Source organism: Carcharhinus amblyrhynchos, chromosome 25 (assembly GCF_965287045.1).
Source record: "Carcharhinus amblyrhynchos chromosome 25, sCarAmb.v2.hapA, whole genome shotgun sequence".
Taxonomy (NCBI): domain Eukaryota; kingdom Metazoa; phylum Chordata; class Chondrichthyes; order Carcharhiniformes; family Carcharhinidae; genus Carcharhinus; species Carcharhinus amblyrhynchos.
The window spans coordinates 3,786,721-3,808,730 of record NC_137348.1 but is presented as its reverse complement, the minus strand read 5'-3'; the positions used below and the strand labels follow the sequence as shown (position 1 = coordinate 3,808,730).

Below are 22,010 nucleotides of genomic sequence, written 5' to 3'. Positions count from 1 at the left end.
TTTTTGGCCCAGCTTTGCATCCTATCAATGTCTCTTTACAGCTTGCAAGAGCCCTCCAACTCATCCACTACTCCACCAATCTTGGTGTCATCAGCAAATTTACTAACCCACCCTTAGCCCCCTCTCCCAAGTCATTAATAAAAATTACAAAAGCAGAGGACCCAGCATTGATCCCTGTGATTCACCACTGATAACTGGCCTCCAGTCTGAAAATTTTCCTTCCACCATCACCCTCTGTCTCTGAGACAGCCAGTTACTTATCCATTTGGCCAAATTTCCTTCTATCCCACACCTCCTTGCCTTCTTCATGAGCCTCCCCTAGGGAACCTTATCAAACACCTTACTAAAATGTATACAACATCAATTGCTCTACCTTCGTCTACACACTTAGTTACCTCCTCAGTGAATTCAATCAAATTTGTGAGGCAGGACTTGCCTCTCACAAAACCGTGCTGTCTATCCCTGATTAAACTGCATCTTTCCAAATGGTCATAAATCCTATCTCTCAGGATCTTTTCCATTAACTTACCGACCACCGAAGTAAGACTAACTGGCCTATAATTACCAGGGTCATTCCTATTTCCTTTCTTGAAGAGAGGAACAACATTTGCCACTCTCCAGTCCTCTGGCACAATCCCCATGGACAGTGAGGACCCAAAGATCAAAGCTAAAGGCTCTGCAGTCTCATCCCTTGCCTCCCAAAGTATCCTAGGATGTATCCCATCTGGCCCAGAGGACTTATCGACCCTCAGGTTTTTCAAAATTGCTAAAACATCTTCCCTCAGAACATCTACCTCCTCCATCCTATCAGCCTGTATCACGCACTCATCCTCAAAAACATGGCCCATCTCCTTAGCGAACACTGAAGAAAAGTATTCATTCAACTAACTTTCTGGCTCCACGCTCAAGTTCCCGCTACTATCCTTGACTGGCCCTAACCTCATCCTGGTCATTCTTTTATTTCTCACGTAAGAATAAAAAGCCTTGGGGTTTTCCTCTATCTGACCCATCAAGGACTTCTCATGCCCCCTCCTAGCTCTCCTAAACCTTTTCTTTAACTTGTTCCTAGCTACCTTGTAACCCTCAAACGACCGAACTGAACCTTGTTTTTTTCATTTTACATACGTTTCCTTTTACTCTTTAAGGCATTCAATCTCCTTGGTGAACCATGGTTCCCTCACTCGGCCATTTCCTCCCTGCCTGCCAGGGACATACCTATCAAGGACATGCAGTATTTGTTCCTTGAAAAAGCTTCACTTTTTTCGTTTGTGCCCATACCTGACAGTTTCTGTTCCCATCTTATGCTCCCTAATTCTTGACTAATCGCATCATAATTATCCCAATTATAAACTTTGACCTGCCGTGTGACCCTATCTCTCTCCATTGCAATAATGAAGGACACCAAATTGTGGTCACTACCTCCAAAGTGCTCTCCCACAAACAAATCTAACACTTGGCTTGGTTCGTTACCCAGTACCAAGACCAGTGTGGCCCCACCTCTTGTTGGCTTATCCACATATTATGTCAGGAAACCCTCCTTCACACACTGTACAAAAAGTGTCCCATCTGAACTATTTGACCTGTAAAGGTTCCAATCAATATTTGGAAAGTTAAAGTCCTCCATGATAACTACCCTGTGACATCCACAGCTATCCATAATCTGCTTTGCCATTTCTTCCTCACATCTCTATTACTATTTGGGGGCCTATAGAAAACTTCTAACAACATGACTGATCCTTTTGTAATTCTAACTTAAGCCCATATTACCTCCGAAGGCATATCGCCCTCAAAGTGCCTTTCAGCAGCCGTTAAACTATCCTTGATTTTAACAGTGCTACTCCTCCACCTCTTTTACCACCTTCCCTACTCTTACTGAAACATCTAAATCCTGGAACTGCCAGCAACCATTCCTGTCCCTGTTCTAACCATGTCTCTGTAATGGCCACAATATCATAGTCCCAAGTACTAATCCATGCTCCAAGTTCACCTACCTTATTCCTGATGCTCCTTGCATTTAAATGGCTTGTCCATTTAAAACTGAAAAGAGGAAGAATTCCTTTCTTGAGGGTAGTGAATCTGTGGAATTCTTTACTGCAGAGAGCTATCGAGAGGGTCACCCAAGTATGTTCAAGGCTGAGATAGACATTTTTTTTAATTAGTAAGGCATTCAAGGGTTATCTTGGTAAGGAGGAAAAGTGGAGTTGAGGATTATCGTATCAGATCAGTCATGATCTCATTGAATGGTGGAGTAGACTGAATGGGTTGAATGGTCTATTTCTGCTCTTGCGTCTTATTATAGTCTTAGATGATAGGCTAATTAGCCTATGATTTCTTACTTTTTGTCTGCTTCCTTTCTTTGAGTTGGAGGAGGAATTACATTTGCTATTTTCCAATCTAAAGAATTTTGGAAGTTTAATAGTAATCTTGTTTGTAAAAATTGTTAGTATCTATTGTTGCAGTTGTAGTCCATAAAATAAATATTCGAATATCTCTTTGCAGAAAGCAGAGCTTGCATATTGAAGATTTCTACTTCATTGCCTTGCTGGGACGAGGTCACTTTGGAAAGGTACGGGGGGAGGATTTGTGATAAATTGAGAGTTTTTGCCACATTTCTCAATCTATATTGTTTGATACATTTAATGATTGTATATTCTATAAACATTGTTGTTATAACTGGTCATCTGTTAGTCATTAAAAATGCAATGTCAGATTAAGATTCTTGGCACCTCTGTCTATTGCTTTGCTTCTGTAAGTGGAAGATGATAATAAGTAGCATCTTCTGGTATGCAAAAGAACTTTTGAAAGGCATGCCATGTGGATGGGATTTAATTGCTCGCATTTATGTTCTTGGCATCTATAGTTTTCTTTCATGGAACAAAAAAATGGTTTAATGTGCTGATGTCTAACTGCAGAATCCTTAGCGCTATTATGTCAATAACGTACCTTTTTATAATTGTCTGGACAAGTTCACCAAGCTTTGAGATTTAATGGATATTTCCCTCACCAACAAATGTCTTTAGTCTTTCATGCTGTAATTTTTTTTAAGTGTCTGTCTGGTTACTCTGAGTTGGACAAATAGCATTGATTTTTCTTGTAATTCTGGAATATATTAGAGTATTATCTCGTGCTGTCCTTCTGGGATAGGCAGTAACAAGACCAACCAGAGATTCCATGAGTGTTTTAAGTTTCTATCTGGTATAGATATCTCCTTGGATTCAACAATATTAGTCCATCCATAAGTGGACTGGGCATCTTACCTTTGCCATATAACCATACTGTACAATGCATTTTGTTTACACGTACAGTGATTTTAAATATAATTTTATAAAGCCCTCTAATTGTAAAACTTGCAGTTGCAACACTGAAAGCCCATATGATATGGGCAGCATATTTGTATATTTGCCCATGCATTCCTTAAATCATTTCAAATGTGGATCAACACCAAGTATGACGAGGCTTGGTCTTGAAGCAAAATGTTTTATTATTCAGTACATTGTATATGGTTACAATGAGTCACTTACTTGAAAATATACAACCAATCTCTAAAATAACATTGGATTTGCCATGCAATTCCCTTTAAAGGAGAGTTTTCTTGTTTGATTGAGACAAACTCCTGTACACTGTTGGGTTGTCCTTTGACACTCCGCTTACCTTCTGCCATTTACACATTCTGATCCCTTAATGGCCACTTTCAACACCCTTCTTAGCCATGATCACCATTTACGTTCCTTTTTTGTCTTTTTGCCTATGACATCTTTGTCAATCTCTTCTGTCTCCACCTACTGTTGGCCCTCTACCAGGTCCCAACCCCTCTTCCTGCCACAACTCCTGTATAAATCTCATCCTATTTTCTATCTTCAGCTCTGACAAAGGGTCATCCAGACATGCACTGCACTGATGCTGTCAGACCTGCTGAGATTTTCCAGCATTTTTTGTTTTTGTTTCAGATTCCAGCATTCTCAGTATTTTGGCTTTTTACCCTAATCTGTTGCATGGATTTATATATTTCTATGTTCTACACCAATAAATATTTTCTATTCAACCCGTGGAGTTAATACATTAGACAAGTTAAGACACTTGCATTGTAGTGGTCATGTAACGCTGAATCCAAATAAAATACCTAGGATGAAAAGCTACTCTAAAGCAGAGAATTTGGCATGGGAGACAATGAGGTAGCGATAACATCACTGGATTAGTAATCTAGAGGGCCAGACTAATGATCTGGGTGAACAAAACACACAATGCTGGAAAATCTCAGCTAGCCTGACAGCATCTGTGGGAAGAGAATAGAGTTGACGCTTCAAGTCTGGATGACCCTTCGTCAGAGCACTGATGCTGTCAGACTTGTTGAGATTTTCCAGCATTTTCTGGTAATACTGTCAGACCTGAGATTTTCCAGCCCTTTTTTTTTTGTATTGGACTCCAGCATTCTCAGTATTTTGGCTTTTATCCTAATCTGTTGCATGGATTTAAATTCCATTAATAAATCTGGAATTGACCATGAAACTATCATCAATTTGTTGTAAAAGCCCATCTAGTTCACTTATGTCCTTTAGGGAAGGAGATTTGCCATCCTCACCTGGTCTGGCCTAGTAAGCTACTCAGTTCAAGGCCAATTAGAGGTGGGCAATGAATGCTGACCCATTGACACTTGCCTCTTGAAAGAGTAAAGAAAAAAAGTGTAAAATCATTGAGCACTAAAGTAACAAAGTCTCTGAACCTCTCTGGTTGAACCCAGGATTATGTTGGTTATATAAGACTGTGGTGAGCAGATGGACCAGGAGGATCCATTTTCATTGCTTGTTTTATATTGACTTAGGGAAGGGAGTGTGGTTATTTAGAAGCACTACAGCCAGCCTCCTGTCCATAGATTTAGAAGGGGCAAATTTATTCCAAATTTGTATATCCACACTAAAAGTGAAGGAATATGTGACGACTGTGTAAAACTTTGAGAGGGACTGAAACATGATTGTTGATATCCTAGTGTGTGTGTGTGTGTGTGAGTGAGATATTTTGGGGCATCACTTTTAGGAACCTGTTGGATGCAATATTTCAGTTCTAACTAACTTGTTCTATCCTAGGTGCTGCTAGCAGAACATAAATTGACTAAGAAAATGTTTGCTGTTAAAGCCTTGAAGAAAGGAAGTGTAATTTCTCGTAATGAAGTAGACAGGTAGGTGCTACTTGTGCAACAGGGACACTTTCATCCACTTCCTCCATCTTTACTGAGGGTATTGACCTATAAAAAGAGAATTTTCTGTCTGGGATATGGTACCAAAGACATTAGGTGCCCTCAATTGTCCATTATTCATATGCAAGTATTGGCTGACATTCTCACACCTTGACTCTAGTTTATGATACCTGTTGGAAAGTTAACATACACAACTACTGGAATCAGGCTCGATTTTTCATAATTAAAGCTGGCACTACTGCATGCTTTTCAACAGCAGGTAAGAAAATTCCTGACTGCTGTTCTTCCTGAATCTGAGTGATCAGTTAAGTCAATGTGGACTGGGAGTGGCATCTGAGCCACCTTCATTTATATGCTCTGGATAAACTGACTCATCTGCTTGGGTGGAGGGTGATTGGTCAATAGGGAAAGTTTTTGTAATTTTTACATAACCCACGAAATGACTTGATTTATGGATGTTACTGATTCACGACAACTTACAACCCAGTGACAGTGAAGGAATGGCAATTATTTTTCCAAGTCTGACTTGGAGAGGAACATGCAGGTAGTGGTGCTCCCGTGCATTTGCTGTCCTTGTTTTTGGTGACAGTTTGTGATTTAGGAGGTGCTGTTGAAGAAGTCTTGAGTTACACAAACATATGAATTAGGAGAAGGAGTAGGCCATTTTGTCACTTGAGCCTGTCTGCCATTGCACAAGATCGTGTTTCATCTGATTGTATCTCAACTCCATTTTATTACCTTAAGGAATCTATCTACCTTTCGTTAAAAATATTCAATGACCTAGCCTCCACCACTTTGCGGAAGAGAGTTCCACAGACTCTGAATCATCTAGGAGAAGATTCCTCCATCTCGGTCTTAAATTAGAAACTCTATTTTTTAAACTGCGCCCCTAGTTCTGGTCCCTCCCACAAGGGGAAGCATCCTGTCAGTCAAGCCCCCTCAAAATCTTGTACATTCAATAAGATCACCATTTCATTCTTTATGGATACAGGCCCAACCTTTCATCCTTTCCCAGGAATCAGTTGAGTGAGCCTTTTCTGAATTGCTTCTAACCCCATTATGTCCGCTCTTAAAGTCCAAAACTGTACAGAGTATTCCTAGTTGTGGTCTCCCCAGTGCCCTGAACATTTGTTGCAAAACATCCCTACTTTTATAACCCACTCCCTTGCAACAAACAACATTCCATTTGCCTTCCTAATCACTTTGTGATACTAATCTTTTGAGATTCAGGTACTAGGACAGATCCCTTTATAACTCAAAGTTCTGCAATATTTCTCCATGCTACATTTTTATTCCTCCTGCCAAAGTGAGCAAATTCATATTTCCCATTCACATTTTATGGATAATCTGCCAAATGTTTTGCCCACTTGCTTAACCTAAGCATATCCCTTTGCAGACCCCATGGGGCAATCTTACCAGAATTTGATGATGAGTCAAGGTCTGACTGAAATCTGGTGTATTTCCCTTCAGAGTAGCAGGTCAGTTTTCCCTCCAAATCTCCAGACACTTAGTCAAAAAAAAAAGGTGGATGTGTTTTATGCCATCAGGGCAAAATATAACCCCCTCTCCCAAATCCCACACAGAGGTCTTGGAGGCTTCCCCACCCTGCGGTCAGATTGCAGTCAGTCCCTTCCCGTGCATAGATGTGGATATGCTGGCATTGGACTGGGGTAAACACAGTAAGAAGTCTGACAACACCAGGTTTAAGTCCAACCGATTTATTTGATAGTAAATTCACTAGCTAGTGAATTTACTATCAAATAAATCGGTTGGACTTAAACCTGGTATTGTCAGACTTCTTCCCTTGCATAGAGACAGGGGACTTGATCCCGCTCATGTGTTCTCTTTACAACTTACTGTCCTACCTGTCAGCAAATTTAGCAGCTATGTATTGTCCTTTCATCCAGTCATTAATGTAGATTGTAAATACTTGAGGCCCCAGCTCTGATCCCTATGGCATGCCACTTGGTACATCTTGACAAGCCAGAAATGACTGATATATATGCACTCAATGTTTCCTGTTATAGCTAACCAAAACCCTATCCATGCTAATGTGTTAGCTCTTCACCATAATCTCTTATTTTGTGGCATTTTGTCAGATGACTTCTGGAAATCTAAGTACCCAGTGTACTGAATGTATGCTTGCGTAAGGCCTGGAGCTGAGTGGCCCTGACATAACGCAAATTGAGTATCATTGAGCAGGACTTGCTGAGTGCATGTCGCTTGACATCACTGTCAATGATACCCTCCATCACTTTTCTGATTGGGAGTAGACTGTGACAATAGATGGCTGGATTGCATTTGTCCTGCTTTTTGTTGACAGTACATACCTGATTTTAGATGAAGTTATTGGCATAACTACAGAGGGGGAAGTAAGAATCACGTGAAATGAAAATTGATTGTGAACTGTGTGGAAAGGGGAGAAGTGCTTTAAAGATGGAAAGTTCTAGTATATTATGTAAACATGCTCTGGAAGTTCATGAAGTGACCTTTTCAAGACAGCATTATCCTTTTGTTATGTGATGAGCTGTTACATTACATTGCTACTTTGCTGAAATACAGATCTACATAAGATCCATAGGATCTACATTATTGAACACATCTCAATCCTCCTGTATTTTTATGCCTGTTACACTCTTCGATTTTAGTCTAATGTGTGAGAAGCGAATCTTTGAGACAGCAAGCTCGGCACAGCATCCCTTCCTCGTGAACCTCTTTGCGTGCTTTCAAACCACAAACCATGTTTGCTTTGTGATGGAATATGCACCTGGAGGAGACCTAATGATGCACATTCGTTCCAACGTCTTCTCTGAACCTCAAACTCGGTAAGTGGTCCATGAGAATTTGGACCTGATCCCACGTATTGCTTTGTGATGTGGATATTAGGAGGTAAGCCATTCATTCGGGGATGGAAAAAAGGTGCAATTGAACAAGGGTTCTGTTACTGGACTTGTAAACCAGAGGTCTAAACTAACCTAAAGAACATGAATTCAAGCAGGCAGTTTGAATTTGAATTTGAATTCTTTTTTTTTTAGAAGCAGAATTGTTGCCCAGATCCCACTAGTTCAGTAATGCCCCTTTCAAGGAAGAAAACCTGCCTCTTTACCTGTTCTGGTCTATGTAACTTGAGTCCTATTCCAGTGGCAAGCTGCCTGCTGAAGTGGCCAAGCAAACCACTCAGCATGGAGGGATGGGCCATAAATATAAACCACATCACATCCTGGTGAATGGTCATTTAAAAATATTATCTCCAAGGAAGCATAAAACAAGCTATTTATGCAGATACAAAAGGATAAATGAGAAAGCAATTGGCCTCATTCACTAATGTTAAAGTGTAATCTTGAGCACCTCCCTTCCCAATCACCTGGTAATTCTAACTCTAGAGTAAAATTTTATGAACAAATATTGAGTTAGATTAGTAAGCTACAGAAGTTAGCTGTGACTCTATCAAATGCATAGCAGTACCTGCTTGAGTCGAGAATGTGCCAAGTCATTTTTTATTGGACTATTGCGCAATCAATCATACTTGTCATAACTGCCAGTAGTTCTAAAGAATGACAGCTTTCAGATGGAAAAAGTATTTTCTGGTTTCTAACTCTTGTCTAGGTATTTTTAAGCATGTCTTCCAATTCTATCACAGCCATCTTGATTTATTTTATCTCTAATGGATGGCACACTGGCACAGTGCTGCCTCATAGCACCAGGACTCGGGTTTGATTCCTGACTTGGGTCACTGTGCACAGTCTGCACATTCTCCCCATGTCTTTTTGGGTTTCCTCTGGGTTCTCTGGTTTCGTTCCACAGTCCAAAAGATGAGCTGGTTAGGTGCATTTGCCATGCTAAATTCTCCCTCCAGTATACCCAAACAGGTGCCAAATTGTGGTGACTATGGGATTCTCACACAACTTCATTGCAGTGTTAATGTGACACTAATAAATAATAAATCTACAATAATTTTTAAAACCTCCTGACCTAATGGTTAGTAAACAGATAAGTTTCAGTGGTCGCCAGAGTTAGCTTCGTACAAACGCTGGGATGAAATTATTTAGTTACTAAGCGACTAAGTACACTTGGGATATGTCTCCACTCATGTTACGTTCCCTCCCTAAGCACTGTTAGGTGTATTTACACCACATGAACTGTGGTGGTTCAAGATGGTAGCTCACCACCTTTCTCGAGGGCACTTGGGGGTGTACAATAAAATGCTGGCTTTGCCAGTGAGGCAAAGAACAATTTTTAATTAAAGAAAACAAATTCAGAGAGGTGTTCAGATTTGTGTTTGGAGTAATTGAGAGATTACAAGTTAGTGAATGATTGCTCTAATGGAGAAATCCAGAACAAGGGAATGTTAAATTAAAGCTTTAAAAAGAAAACATTCAGGTGAAACTTTTGGAAGTTTGGAATTCGCATATCTCAAGTTATTGGATGTAGACTAGATTGAGATGCTCAAAAGAGTGATAGATAATCACTTGAATCAAGGTTTATGACCACAGCTAAGTGATATTACTGAACAGGTCATCCTTGAGTGAAGTTTGTTGTGCTGATCGCAAACATTTTTTTTGTGAAAGTAAGAAGGAAGACCAAATGATCTCAAAAGCATGGAACTCCAGAAATAGCTTTAGCGTTCTAAAAATTAAAAGATATTTATTTTTAAAATCTTAAGCAGACAAGATTAAAAATGCTCAGTCAAAAGTACACAATTTAACTACCTTTTCTGACAACAAACCCTTATAGATTTTAACCATAAAAATCCAGTAAACATTACCCAAGTCGGGGGATTGTTGTCGCTTTAATAAAGGTACACTTTATAACTGCCCAGACACTTCTACTCTGAGAAATTCTAAAAGGAGGTTCAGAAACAGCTGTTTCCTAAAACAAAGACACTCCTTGCTTAACACTGGGTGACTGCCTCTAATTCAGAACTTTCATGGTATCTCAGCTTTGTACACACACTCCGTTAAACATCCTTTTCCTTAAAATATCTTTTTCCCTTTCATGTCTGATTCCATTGTCCTTAAACACCTCTTCGACCTCAACTTCTCCAAACAAAAATCTTTCATGTTTTCCATTTTGCCTCTACTTTCAGGCCAATAAAATTTAATATACCTTTCCTTCTCTGTAACCATCCCACTGTTTGTTTTACTCTGGACTCTCACACCGTTTTCTTTAACTACACAAAAACATAAAAATTTACATCTGTCATCTCAAAGGAATATTCGCAGATTTCTTAAAGGGTGATGGGTGCTTGAACTTGTTGCCGGGGGAGGTAGTGGAAGCAGATACGGTAATGACTTGTATGGGGCATCTTGACAAATACATGAATAGGCTGGGAGTAGAGGGGTATGGTCCCAGAAGGGTAGGGGGTTTTAGTTGTGTCAGACAACATGGTGCAGGCTTGGAGGGCCAAAGAGCCTGTTCTTCTGCTGTAATTTTTTGTTCTTTGTTCTTTACTCATGGAACCTCCTAAGATGCGAATTTCTTTGTCACTTTTGAACTCCGTTTTTGAAATTCAACAGTTGAAAAAATTTCTCCACTTATCTCACAATGCAAAGTTCAGATCTAACCTACTTGTGACCCAAACCCACCAGAACATCTCATTACAAATGCACAAAGCTAACACCTTTCATCTCTCAGAACTCAGATACAATCTGTCTCTAGAAACCTTCCCACTGTTTGTTTAACTTTGACTCTGTCACACTGTTTTCTTTAACTACATAAAAACGTAAAAATTTACATCTGTCATCTCAAAGGGATATTCACAGATATGGAAAAGGATGGAGAACTGAGATCATTGAGATAAAAAGCTGCTAGGACACAAGTGGCAAATGGAATTTATAAATCAACTTTGCTCAAGGCCATGCACGGGAAAGTCACTGTCTTGTTTGAGTAGGGTGCTGAGTTTAATAAGAATCTGTGCGTTTATTATTATAATCAAATTGTCTTTAAGTTAATGACTGATATTTTGTTGTATATCTCCAGGTTTTATGCAGCCTGTGTTATCCTTGGATTGCAATTTCTACATGAGAAAAATATAGTTTACAGGTAATCGATACATTGGTCTTGTTATTGCTTACCAACTCAGTTATTTTTGAACTGTTTTAGTTATTAGGAAAATAAAGGTAGCTTTAAGGGTTTTATATTTGTATTGGTAGATCTTGAAATAAGGTATGGTTTTGAGTGGGTTTGATGTTTCTATGCCTGGAAGGATCTATAGTTAGATTCATGCTGGACAAAGATATTTGTATGTTTGGGGGTTGGTTAAGTTCCAACTGTGATTCTGTTGTGCTTGGAGAGAGCTGTGGTATGGAATGTAAATAAAGCAGTCATGGTTGCTTAGCAACTGGAGCCTTTAGGATAAAAGTACCTTTCCTTTGTTTTTTAAAACCGAAAGCTAGAGCAGTTCAAGAAAGGTAGAATGAAAAGGCAGCTCTGCCAACAGCAGTTAGTTTAAAAGGCTAGAAGGGGAACATCTCATCCCACGTTGGAGATCTCTACTGCATCCCAAAGATACACAAGGCAAACACACCTGGCCGTTCCATCGTATCAGGCAATGGGACCCTGTGCAAGAATCTCTCCGGCTACTTCAAGGGCATCTGAAACCCATCGTACAAAGAACCCCCAGCTTTTGTCACGACACTACGGACTTCCTACATAAACTCAGCACACACGGAGCAGTTGAATCAAGGGCACTCCTCGTCACAATGGATGTCTTGGCACTCTACACCAGCATCCCCCACAGTGATGGCATTGCTGCAACTGCCAAATACTCAATGCCATCAACTGCCAGTTTCCAGATGCAATCTTACAACTTATCCGCTTCATCCTGGACCACAATGTCTTCACCTTCAACAACCAGTTCTTCATCCAGACACATGGAACAGCCATGGGGATCAAATTTGCACCTCAATATGCCAACATCTTTGTGCACAGGCTCGAACAAGACTTCTTCACCGCACAGGACCTTCAATCAATGCTATAATCTAGATACATCAATGACATTTTCTTCTTTTGGACTCAGGGTGAGCAATCACTGAAACGACTATACGATGACTCAAGTTCCATCCCACCATCAGACTCACCATGGACTATTCTCCGGAATCGGTTGCATTCTTGGACACATGCATCTCTTAAGGACGGTCACCTCAGCACCTCACTGTACTGCAAGCCCACAGATAACTTCACAATGCTCCACTTCTCCAGCTTCCACCCTAAACATGTTAAAGAAGCCATCCCCTACGGACAAGCCCTCCATGTACACAGGATTTCCTCAGATGAAGAGGAACGCAACAGACACCTCCAGACGCTGAAAGATGCACTCATAAGAACAGGATATGGCGCTTGACTCATCAATCGATCGACCGTTCCGATGCGCCACAGCGAAAAACCGCACCAACCTCCTCAGAAGACAAACACAGGACATGGTGGACAGAGTACCCTTCATCCAGTACTTCCCCAGAGTAGAGAAGCTGCGACATCTTCTCCGGAGTCTTCAACGTATCATTGAAGACGAACATCTCGCTAGGGCCATCCTCACACCCTTCAGGAGAACAGTGACCACAACACCACACAACCCTGCCACAGCAACCTCTGCAAGACATGCTGGATCATTGACACAGATGCCATCATCTCACATGAGAACACCATCCAGCAGGTATATGGCTCATTCTTGCAACTTGGTCAACGTTGTCTACCTGATACGCTGCCAGAAAGGGTGAGCCGAGGCATGGTACACTGGGGAGACCATGTAGATGCTACAACAATGGATGAATGAACACTGCTCGACAATCACCAGGCAAGATTGTTCCCTTCCTGTTGGCGAACACTTCAGCAGTCACGGGCATTTGGCCTCTGATCTTCGGGTAAATGTTCTCCAAGGCGGCCTTCGCGACACACAACAGTGCAGAGTCACTGAGCAGAAACTGATAGGCAAGTTCTGCACACGAGGACGGCCTTAACCGGGATCTTGGGTCTCACCTATCTGTAAACCACTCCCCCCACCACGACTTGCCTGAACTTGCAACAACTCACTTGCTGTCTTGTCTGGAGACAATACACATCTCTTTAACCTATGCTTAATGCTATCTCCACTCACATTGTCTGCACCTTTTTAAAGAATTGGTTAACTGTAAAAACGCGCTTCTAATCAGTATTCTGTAAACTGTGTGCCTTCATATGCCCTGTTTATGATCAGAACTCCCCACTCACCTGACGAAGGAACAGGGTTACGAAAGCTAGTGGTGTTTATTACGAAATAAACCTGTTGGACTTTTAACGTGGTGTTGTGAGACTTCTTCGTGTTTCCCCAGTCCAACACCAGCATCTCCACGTCGTTATTCCCATCCAGCCACTAGATGGAGATCTCTTTGCTGAGCTGGAACTCATGTCTTGAGTAGGAAAAGGGATTGGACTACCAGTTACATGAGTCAGTTTCACAAGATTTAATGATCTTGGAAGTGGGAATACCCATCAAACAACTCGTATTTTACTGGCTGAAGTTGAAAGATTGGAAGGAAACCTTTCGGTGAAAAGAGAGCAATTGGAGGAACTGCAGATTTGATTCTGCATCCTGCTTTTATTGCCTGTTGTGGTTTGCTGTGCTTATACTTTGACAGTGTCGTCAGTGTTACAAAAAACTTTCATTGCCATTTTCAACGATTGCACCAAACAACTGGAAACATTCCCCAAGGAAGCGATTGAAGCCTTGCCAAAAATGTTGTAATTTATATAACTCCTGCAATAAACGTGACTAGATCTGTAACTGATTTTTGTCTCCATCTCTCACAGGGATCTGAAATTGGACAACTTATTGATGGATGCTGAAGGTTATATTAAAATTGGTGACTTTGGGCTCTGCAAAGAAGGTAAATGTCTTTGTTTCCCTTGAAGCAAGCAAACATTCTTTTGGGGAGGACGAACAGTCAGAGGTCACTTTGATCGATAACGAAGTTAGGAAAAGGGACGAAGTTCTGAAAGCAGATTTTAGGGAGTCAGGAAGGGAATTGAAAAGAGGGTCCTCAAGCAGTAATCTCAGCGTCACTCCCAGTGCCATGTGCTAGTGAGCATAGGAATAGGAAGATTGAATAGTTCAGCATGTGGCCAGAGAAATGAAGTAAGGCTTTAGATTTCTGAGGCATTGGGACCAGTTCTGGGGCAGGTGGGATCTGTACAAAGAAGGATGGTTTACATCTCAGCAGGGATGTTTGGGGACGGTTTAAACTAGATTGACAAAGGAACGGGAGCCTAAGGGGAATATCAGCAAGAATGGAAAGTAGAAAATAGTAACTGATGAGGATATATCTGAGAGTAGTACCAAGGTAAATAGGATACTTTGAGTTTGGAACCTCAGTCAGCAATAGTAAGGCATTAGATGGGAGCAGAGAAAGGGGAAAAGAAAAGCCCAAAATGAGGATTAACATGTATGTGAATGCATGGAGTGTGGTTAATAAGATTGGTGAATGACTGGTACAGGTTTCCAAATGGAACTGTGACATTTTTGCTATAATGGAATGCTGGCTCAAAGAAGGGCCACACCGGGCCTTGTATGGTCCGAGGTACAAGGTTTATCGGAGCGAAAGGAAAGGAAGAAAAGGGGTATGGAGTATTGATTTAAAAGTGACATTACAGTACTGAAAGATGTTTCGGGGGATGGAGGGAAAAGGACGGAATCCCTGGTTAGACGTAAGGAATGGAAAAGATGCAGTAATATTGATCGGTATAGTTTATAGATCCCCAATTAGTGGAAAGAATGTAGAGAAGTAGATTTGCAAAGAAATTAGAGAGGGGCAATTATAATGGGAGATTTCAATTATTCAAATATAGGCTGGGATAGGAATTGTGCAAAGAGTCAGGAAGGGCGAGAGTTTTTAGATAGTGTTCAAGACCACTTTTCTGTAGCAGTATGTTTCAGGTTCAGAGAGGGCTGACATTCTGGGGAATGCAATGGCCCAAATAGATTAGATAACAGTGGGAGATCATTCAGGGAATAGTGACCATTGTATCGTAGGTTTGTATTTACAAAGTCATTGAAGGTGGCAGGAGAAGTTGAGAGAGCAGTTAATCAAACATATGATATCCTCGCTTTTATTAATAGCGATATTCAGTACAAGAATAAGGATGACATATTGAACTTGTATAAGTCACTGTTTCAACATCATCTGGATGCCATGCTTGAAGGATGTGAAGGTGGTGTTGAGAGTACAGAGGAGATTCAAAACAATAATTCTAAGGATAAACAACTGCAGCTATGAGGATAGATTGGAAAGGTTGGGACTGTTTTCCTTGGAGAAAAGAAGGCTGAGCAAAGACTAGATAGAGGGGTTCCAGATCCAGAGGGGCATGGACAGGATAAATAGTGGGAAACTATTCCCCCTCAGGAGACAATCAAGAACGAGAGGGCACAGATTCAAATGAATGGACAAAAGGAGTAGAGGTGATGTGAGGAAAAAGGTTTTCACCCATAGGGTGATTGGATTCTGGAACAAACTTCCTGTGGGTAGTGGAAGCAGTTTCAATGAAGGTGTCCGAAAGGAGAATCTGATTACTATCTGAAAAGACAGAATATGCAAGTTTACAGGAATAAAGCAGGGGAGCAGGACTGGGTATAATGTTCTTTCAGAGAGCCAGAGATGGCTTAGGGGGCCAAATGGTGGCCTCCTGTACTTTAAACAATGTGTTGTTTAAATTAGAATTCCAATGAAGGGTACATACCCAAAGCATTATTTTCTCTTCACAGATACATGCCTGTTGTGCATTTCTACCATTTTCTGTTTCTCCTTTTTAATTTTAAATAATGGTCCTCAGTTGCCTAACGGACAGTGGAACTAAACTACCCAATACTAACTGAAAATATTCCCAGTTTGATTCTGTTAATTGATGCTACCATGTTGGTAGTGGGGCATAAATACTGCCAGCATCTGAATGGGTGGGGGTGGGTGCAAAATCACACAATGGTCCCATTTCTGGCTAGTGACTCACTCTGGGCCGGCATCCATATGTCAACATTAGATGAGAAGAGAATTGAGCTTAACTGAGATGCCCCCATTTTTGAATAGCCATGCACCACTCAGCTGTCCAGTCTCTAAAATGAAGCATGTGTGAGAGTGAGGTACCAGAGCATCGCAAGATCATATCCCCCAGCCACAGTCTGAAACTTTTAAGAGAAAGAAAGAAATTTGAAGGATATTTTGAGGAAGGCAACATGCATTGGTTAATCTTTTTTAAAAATGTATATGGTTAAGATGTAAAAGTTACAGGAGGAATCAAGAAAGTTAAAATGATAAGAATAGAAAAACACGAAGTTGATTTGGAGTCTGACCCAAGGCTGGTTTTGAATGCTTTCCCTTTTTCAGTCAGGCCACAAGATGGAGCTCTTTACCAGGGTTCTCTGAAGTGGAAAGGTATGGTCTGTGCCAGATGTGATGTGGGTATGCCGGTGTTGGACTGCCGTAAACACAGTAAAAAGTCTGACAACACCAGGTTTTAGTCCAACCGATTTATTTGATAATAGACTCTCAAGCTTTCGAGGTTTCCCTCTTCGTCAGGTGAAAGGAGAGTTCTGGCCTCAGACAGAGCATATAAAGCACAGACAGTTTAGAGATTACTGATTAGTTCTAATCATAATCATAATTACTGATTAGTTCTAATCAGTTTGTCACCGGTATAGTGCCAGAAGATTGGAGGTTAGCGAATGTTGTCCCATTGTTTAAGAAGGGGAACAGAGACTTCCCCGGGAATTATAGACCGGTGAGTCTTACTTCTGTTGTGGGCAAGGTTTTAGAAAAAATTATTAGGGATAGGATTTATAGTTATTTGGAGAGTAATGAATTGATTAGAGATAGTCAGCATGGTTTTGTGGAGGGTAGGTCATGCCTTACTAACCTTTTGAGTTTTTTGAGAAAGTGACCAAAGAGGTGGATGGGGGTAAGGCAGTTGACGTGGTATATATGGACTTTAGTAAGGCGTTTGATAAAGTTCACCATGGAAGGCTTCTGCAGAAATTGCAGATGTATGGGATTGAGGGTGATCTAGGAAATTGGATTAGGAATTGGCTGGCAGATAGGAGACAGAGGGTGGTGGTTGATGGTAAGTATTCGACATGGAGTTCAGTTACGAGTGGTGTGCCTCAGGGATCTGTTTTGGGGCCACTGCTGTTTGTAATTTTTATAAATGATCTGGATGAGGGTATAGTTGGGTGGATTAGTAAATTTGCTGATGACACCAAAGTCGGAGGTGTGGTAGATAGTGAGGAAGGGTGTCTTAGTCTACAGGGAGACTTGGACAAGTTACAGAGCTGGGCCAAGAGGTGGAGGATGGAGTTTAATGTGGAAAAGTGAGGTAATTCACTTTGGCAGGAATAACGGATGTGTAGAGTATAGGGCTAACGGTAGGACTCTGAATAGTGTGGATGAACAGAGAGATCTAGGTGTATGTGTACATAGATCCCTGAAAGTTGGGAATCAAGTAGATAGGGTTGTTAGGAAGGCATACGGTGTCTTGGCGTTTATTGGTAGGGGGATTGAATTTAGGAGCCACAGCGTCATGTTGCAACTGTACAAAACTCTGGTGCGGCCGCACTTGGAGTATTGTGTACAGTTCTGGTCCCCACATTATTAGGAAGGATGTGGAGGCTTTGGAGTGGGTGCAGAGGAGGTTTACCAGGATGTTGCCTGGTATGGAGGGGAGGTCCTATGAGGAGAGACTGAGGGATTTGAGGTTGTTTTCAAAGAAGGCGGCTAAGAGGGGATCTTATTTGAAACATATAAGATGATTAGAGGTTTAGATAGGGTGGACAGTGATGGCCTTTTTCCTCGGATGGAGAAAGCTAGCACGAGGGGGCATAGCTTTAAATTAAGGGGTGGTAGTTATAGGACGGATGTCAGGGGTAGGTTCTTTACCCAGAGGGTGGTGAGGGATTGGAATGCCCTGCCTGCTGCAGTTGTAAATGCGCCTAGTTTGGGGGCGTTTAAGAGATCCGTGGATAGGTTTATGGATGGTAAGGGTTTGGTTTAGGTTAGAGGGTCATTGTTTTTTAACTGGTCGGCGCAACATCGTGGGCCGAAGGGCCTGTTCTGCGCTGTTATGTTCTAGAACTCTCCATTCACCTGACAAAGAGGGAAACCTCGAAAGCTTGTGAGTCTATTATCAAATAAATCGGTCGGACTAAAACCTGGTGTTGTCAGACTTTTTACTGTGTCTGTGCCAGATGCTCAGAAGGAAGCAACCATGGTTCATGTTGTCTTGTTCACTTTGGCAGGACCAAAGCGTGGAGTGGTTTCACCAAAAACTGCTGTCCTTTAATAATAATACTGCCTACTGTATGCTTTTCCTTTGGCAGCTGATGAGAATTGGATATCCTGCTCATTAAGGTCTCTTTTTAAGCTTGCTTGATTTGCCTTCAAAAGTCAGAATTTTGTTTTTTTCCTTGGAAGTTTTGTTTTGCTCTTCCTGGGACATCCCTCATTCCAAATCCTAACTACTCCATTGCGTAAAAAAATTTGTGTGTCAATCACCATAATGATCTGTTGGCAGTCCATATTGAAGTTTTGTAACATTGGAGTGATTCTGAATTTTATATATACTGTTGAAGGAATTGAACACTCTGCCTAATACTGAGATTGAGTGACCCTTTTAGATTGTTGTCTCGTACACATGTGACTTACAAGTTTTCTCTAATGCATTTAATTGCAATGTGCCTTTTTGCAGGAATGGGTTCTGGCGATCACACAGACACTTTTTGTGGAACCCCTGAGTTCTTGGCTCCAGAGGTGCTGACTGAAACCTCATACACACGAGCAGTTGACTGGTGGGGTCTGGGCATTCTTATTTATGAAATGTTGGTGGGAGAGGTGAGATTTTTGTTTCCTAGAGCAGTGTCTTGCGCAAGTTATGAAGGTCCCTTTCCCCATGGCGTGTTTTTGATCAACTATGTGCAGTGCTGAGTAAACACTAGGGAAAGTGGCAGGAGTGTTAGCTGGTGCCTGTCTCACATCTACGGATTGTTCACAAAGGAATGGGAGAAAATTTCCTCTGTTCCCCTAGAATGTGAATTAATTCCAGTCAATATATTATTGTTGGATATGTTTGTGTAATGACTACGTCTAGAGTCCTGAACTAGTAATCCAGAGATGGAAGCTCAAATTCCACCTCAGCAGCTGAGGAACTTAAATTTGATGAAATAAATTTGGAATTAAAATGTTTGTATCAGAACTGAGACTTCTGAATTGTCATAACAATCCCTCTGGTTTACAAATATCCATTATGGAAGAAGACCTGCTTCACTTGCATGGTCCAGCTCCTAACTGCCCTCTGAAATAGCCTAGCAAACTATTCCACTTTGGACTGTAGTGTTTCAAGGAGATGGCTCACCATCACCACCTCGAGCACAATTTGGGGTGAACAGTAAAGTCTGACCTTGCCAGTGACTTTCTTCAAGGGTATTTGTTGCCATCCCTAATTGCCCTTGCTAGATCATTTCAGATGGCAGTTAAGTCAATGACATTGCCATGGGTCTGGAGTTGCATGTAGGCCAGATGTCCAGTTTCATTCCCTAAAGGACATTAATGAACCAGATGGTTTTTACAACAATCAATAATAGCTTCATGGTCATTATTACTGAGACTAGCTTTCAATTCCAGATTTATTAATTGATTTCCAATTCCCTCAGTTACCATAGTGAAATTTGAAGCCATGTCCCCAGAGCATTATTCTGGGTTTCTGAATTATTAGTCCAGCGACATTACCGTAAGGCCAGTATCTCTTCATATATCCCATCAATCCTTTTAAGCTTTATAAAAACATTAACATTGTGAATGACGATAGATGATCTGCTCCAGCTCTCCATTACAAAGTTTTTTGAGCCACCTATAATAAGGCTGACTTGCTCTTATGATTCTAAAATAATTTATTTTAAAATCATAGAATTGCTACTGTGCAGGAGGTGGCCATTTGGTCCATTGAGTCTGCACCGACATCAATCCCACCCAGGCCCTATCCCCATAACGCCACACATTTACCCTGGCTAGTTCCCCTGACATTAAGGGACAATTTAGCATGGCTAATCAACCTAACCCGCACATCTTTGAACTGTTGGTAGAAACTGGAGCACCTGGAGGAAACTCACGCAGACACCGGGAGAACGTACAGACTCCACACAGATAGTGACCCAAGCTGGGAATTGAACCCGGGTCCCTGGTGCTGTGAGGCAGCAGTGCTAACCACTCTGCCACTCCTGCTTCCTTTTGGCCCATGTATGAATGACACATTTCAGCAATTAGCAAAACTTAAACATACAGTAAAAAAAAAGGAAGCATTAAAAAAAATTTCTTCTTCTCTGTTGCATGAATTAGTTTACACAACTGGGCCTTGTCCATTCAGTGGGCCTTGTCCATTCACTTGTGGATTGTGTTTTTGGTTACTTGTAGTGTCCCTTTCCAGGAGATGATGATGATGAGATATTTGATAGTATTGTCAATGAAGAAGTCTGCTACCCACGATTCCTTTCAATACAGACTATTTCAGTCATGAGAAAGGTCAGTCTGCCAGCATTACAACTGTCTATCTGTATACCGCCTATTGAAAGAGGTGGTTAATAGGAGCGTAAGTAAACAAGGAGTTCATGTCACATTTTTATCTCCCTCATTGTTCAGCTTCTGAGAAAGAATCCAGAATGTCGGCTGGGAGCTGGTGACCAGGATGCAGAAGAGGTGAAAGAGGAGATGTTTTTCCAAGTGAGTGATAAATACAAGTAACATTGCACACTGAGTGCAATTTGTGTAGTTTTCATTTTATATTTAAATATTTTCAACTTACACCTCGATAACCTGATCTGTAACTTTATTCCACAGGAAGTGGACTGGGAAGCCCTGTTAGCTCGAAGAGCAAAACCACCACTTGTCCCAAAATTAAACAGCCCATCTGACGTCCAGAACTTTGATGAAGAGTTCACATCTCAGAGACCAATCCTTTCACCATTTTGTGACTTCCGGCCACTAACTGCACAGGAACAAGCAATGTTTGAAGGGTTTGACTATGCGGCTGATCCTTAACAAGGTGACTGACATTTGGGCTTGAATATGGTGTCATGTCACAACTTGTGAGAATGCCAAATGCTGCTAGAGGGCAAATGTGAAGGGCTTTTGGCTGCAATGTTTGGAACATTTGCTGTTCACTCCTTCTATGGTAACTTGAGTGTTGATGTTTAATTTCCAAGGTGACCAGGACACTAGACCCCTGAGTTTCATTCTGTGAATGCGTTTTAATTTCTTTTCTAGATCAATGTGTAAATCTTAATCATTACAGAGAATTGATGCAATTAGTCATCAGTTTGGTAATGAACTATACACTATAGCATTAAGAAGGTGAGCTCCCATGGCAACAAGTGCACTTGTATTGGGATGAAGGAACTAAAATCATAATGTTAAATTCAAGACCGGAGTTGCTGGTCAGGGTTTTTTATTCAGATGTACACTGTTAGTGTTTGAAAAAGCAAATCCATCACTGGCCTCCTGCTGTATAGGAATTCCCATTTTGAGTGGGAAGTTTCTCCTTTTTGAGCACTTTTCCACCGTTTTTATCTTTGTTTGGAAAGTGATTATGGTAATACCCCCCCTCCTCCTCTTCTCTTTCCCCGCCCCTCCTCTTCTCTCTCCCCCTGCCCCCACTCCTTCCCCCCCCCCCTCCCACCCCCACCCCCACCCCTCACCACTACCTCATCCAACCATTCATTTCCTAAAGCTGCCAGCATCGCTATTCTGTGATTAGGGATAGAGGAGATGATTATCCTTTGGAGGAGGCTGGCCCCATCAATTTTCTCCCCTCCATG

General features: G+C 41.3%; 1 protein-coding gene across 1 annotated transcript in view; it reads left to right on the top strand.

The window, feature by feature from the left end:
* Window positions 1-21,658, top strand: part of LOC145358433 (serine/threonine-protein kinase N2-like) — a 67,793-nt gene extending 46,135 nt beyond the window's left edge. Inside the window, exons 14-22 of the mRNA XM_080212511.1 lie at window positions 2,500-2,566; window positions 5,082-5,173; window positions 7,840-8,016; window positions 11,171-11,233; window positions 13,976-14,052; window positions 18,893-19,035; window positions 20,611-20,718; window positions 20,836-20,916; window positions 21,034-21,658. Coding sequence (XP_080068637.1) covers window positions 2,500-2,566; window positions 5,082-5,173; window positions 7,840-8,016; window positions 11,171-11,233; window positions 13,976-14,052; window positions 18,893-19,035; window positions 20,611-20,718; window positions 20,836-20,916; window positions 21,034-21,234 — 1,009 coding nt within the window. The 3' untranslated portion in view covers window positions 21,235-21,658. The remainder of the gene's footprint in view (window positions 1-2,499; window positions 2,567-5,081; window positions 5,174-7,839; window positions 8,017-11,170; window positions 11,234-13,975; window positions 14,053-18,892; window positions 19,036-20,610; window positions 20,719-20,835; window positions 20,917-21,033) is intronic.
* Window positions 21,659-22,010: the final 352 nt, after the last annotated feature.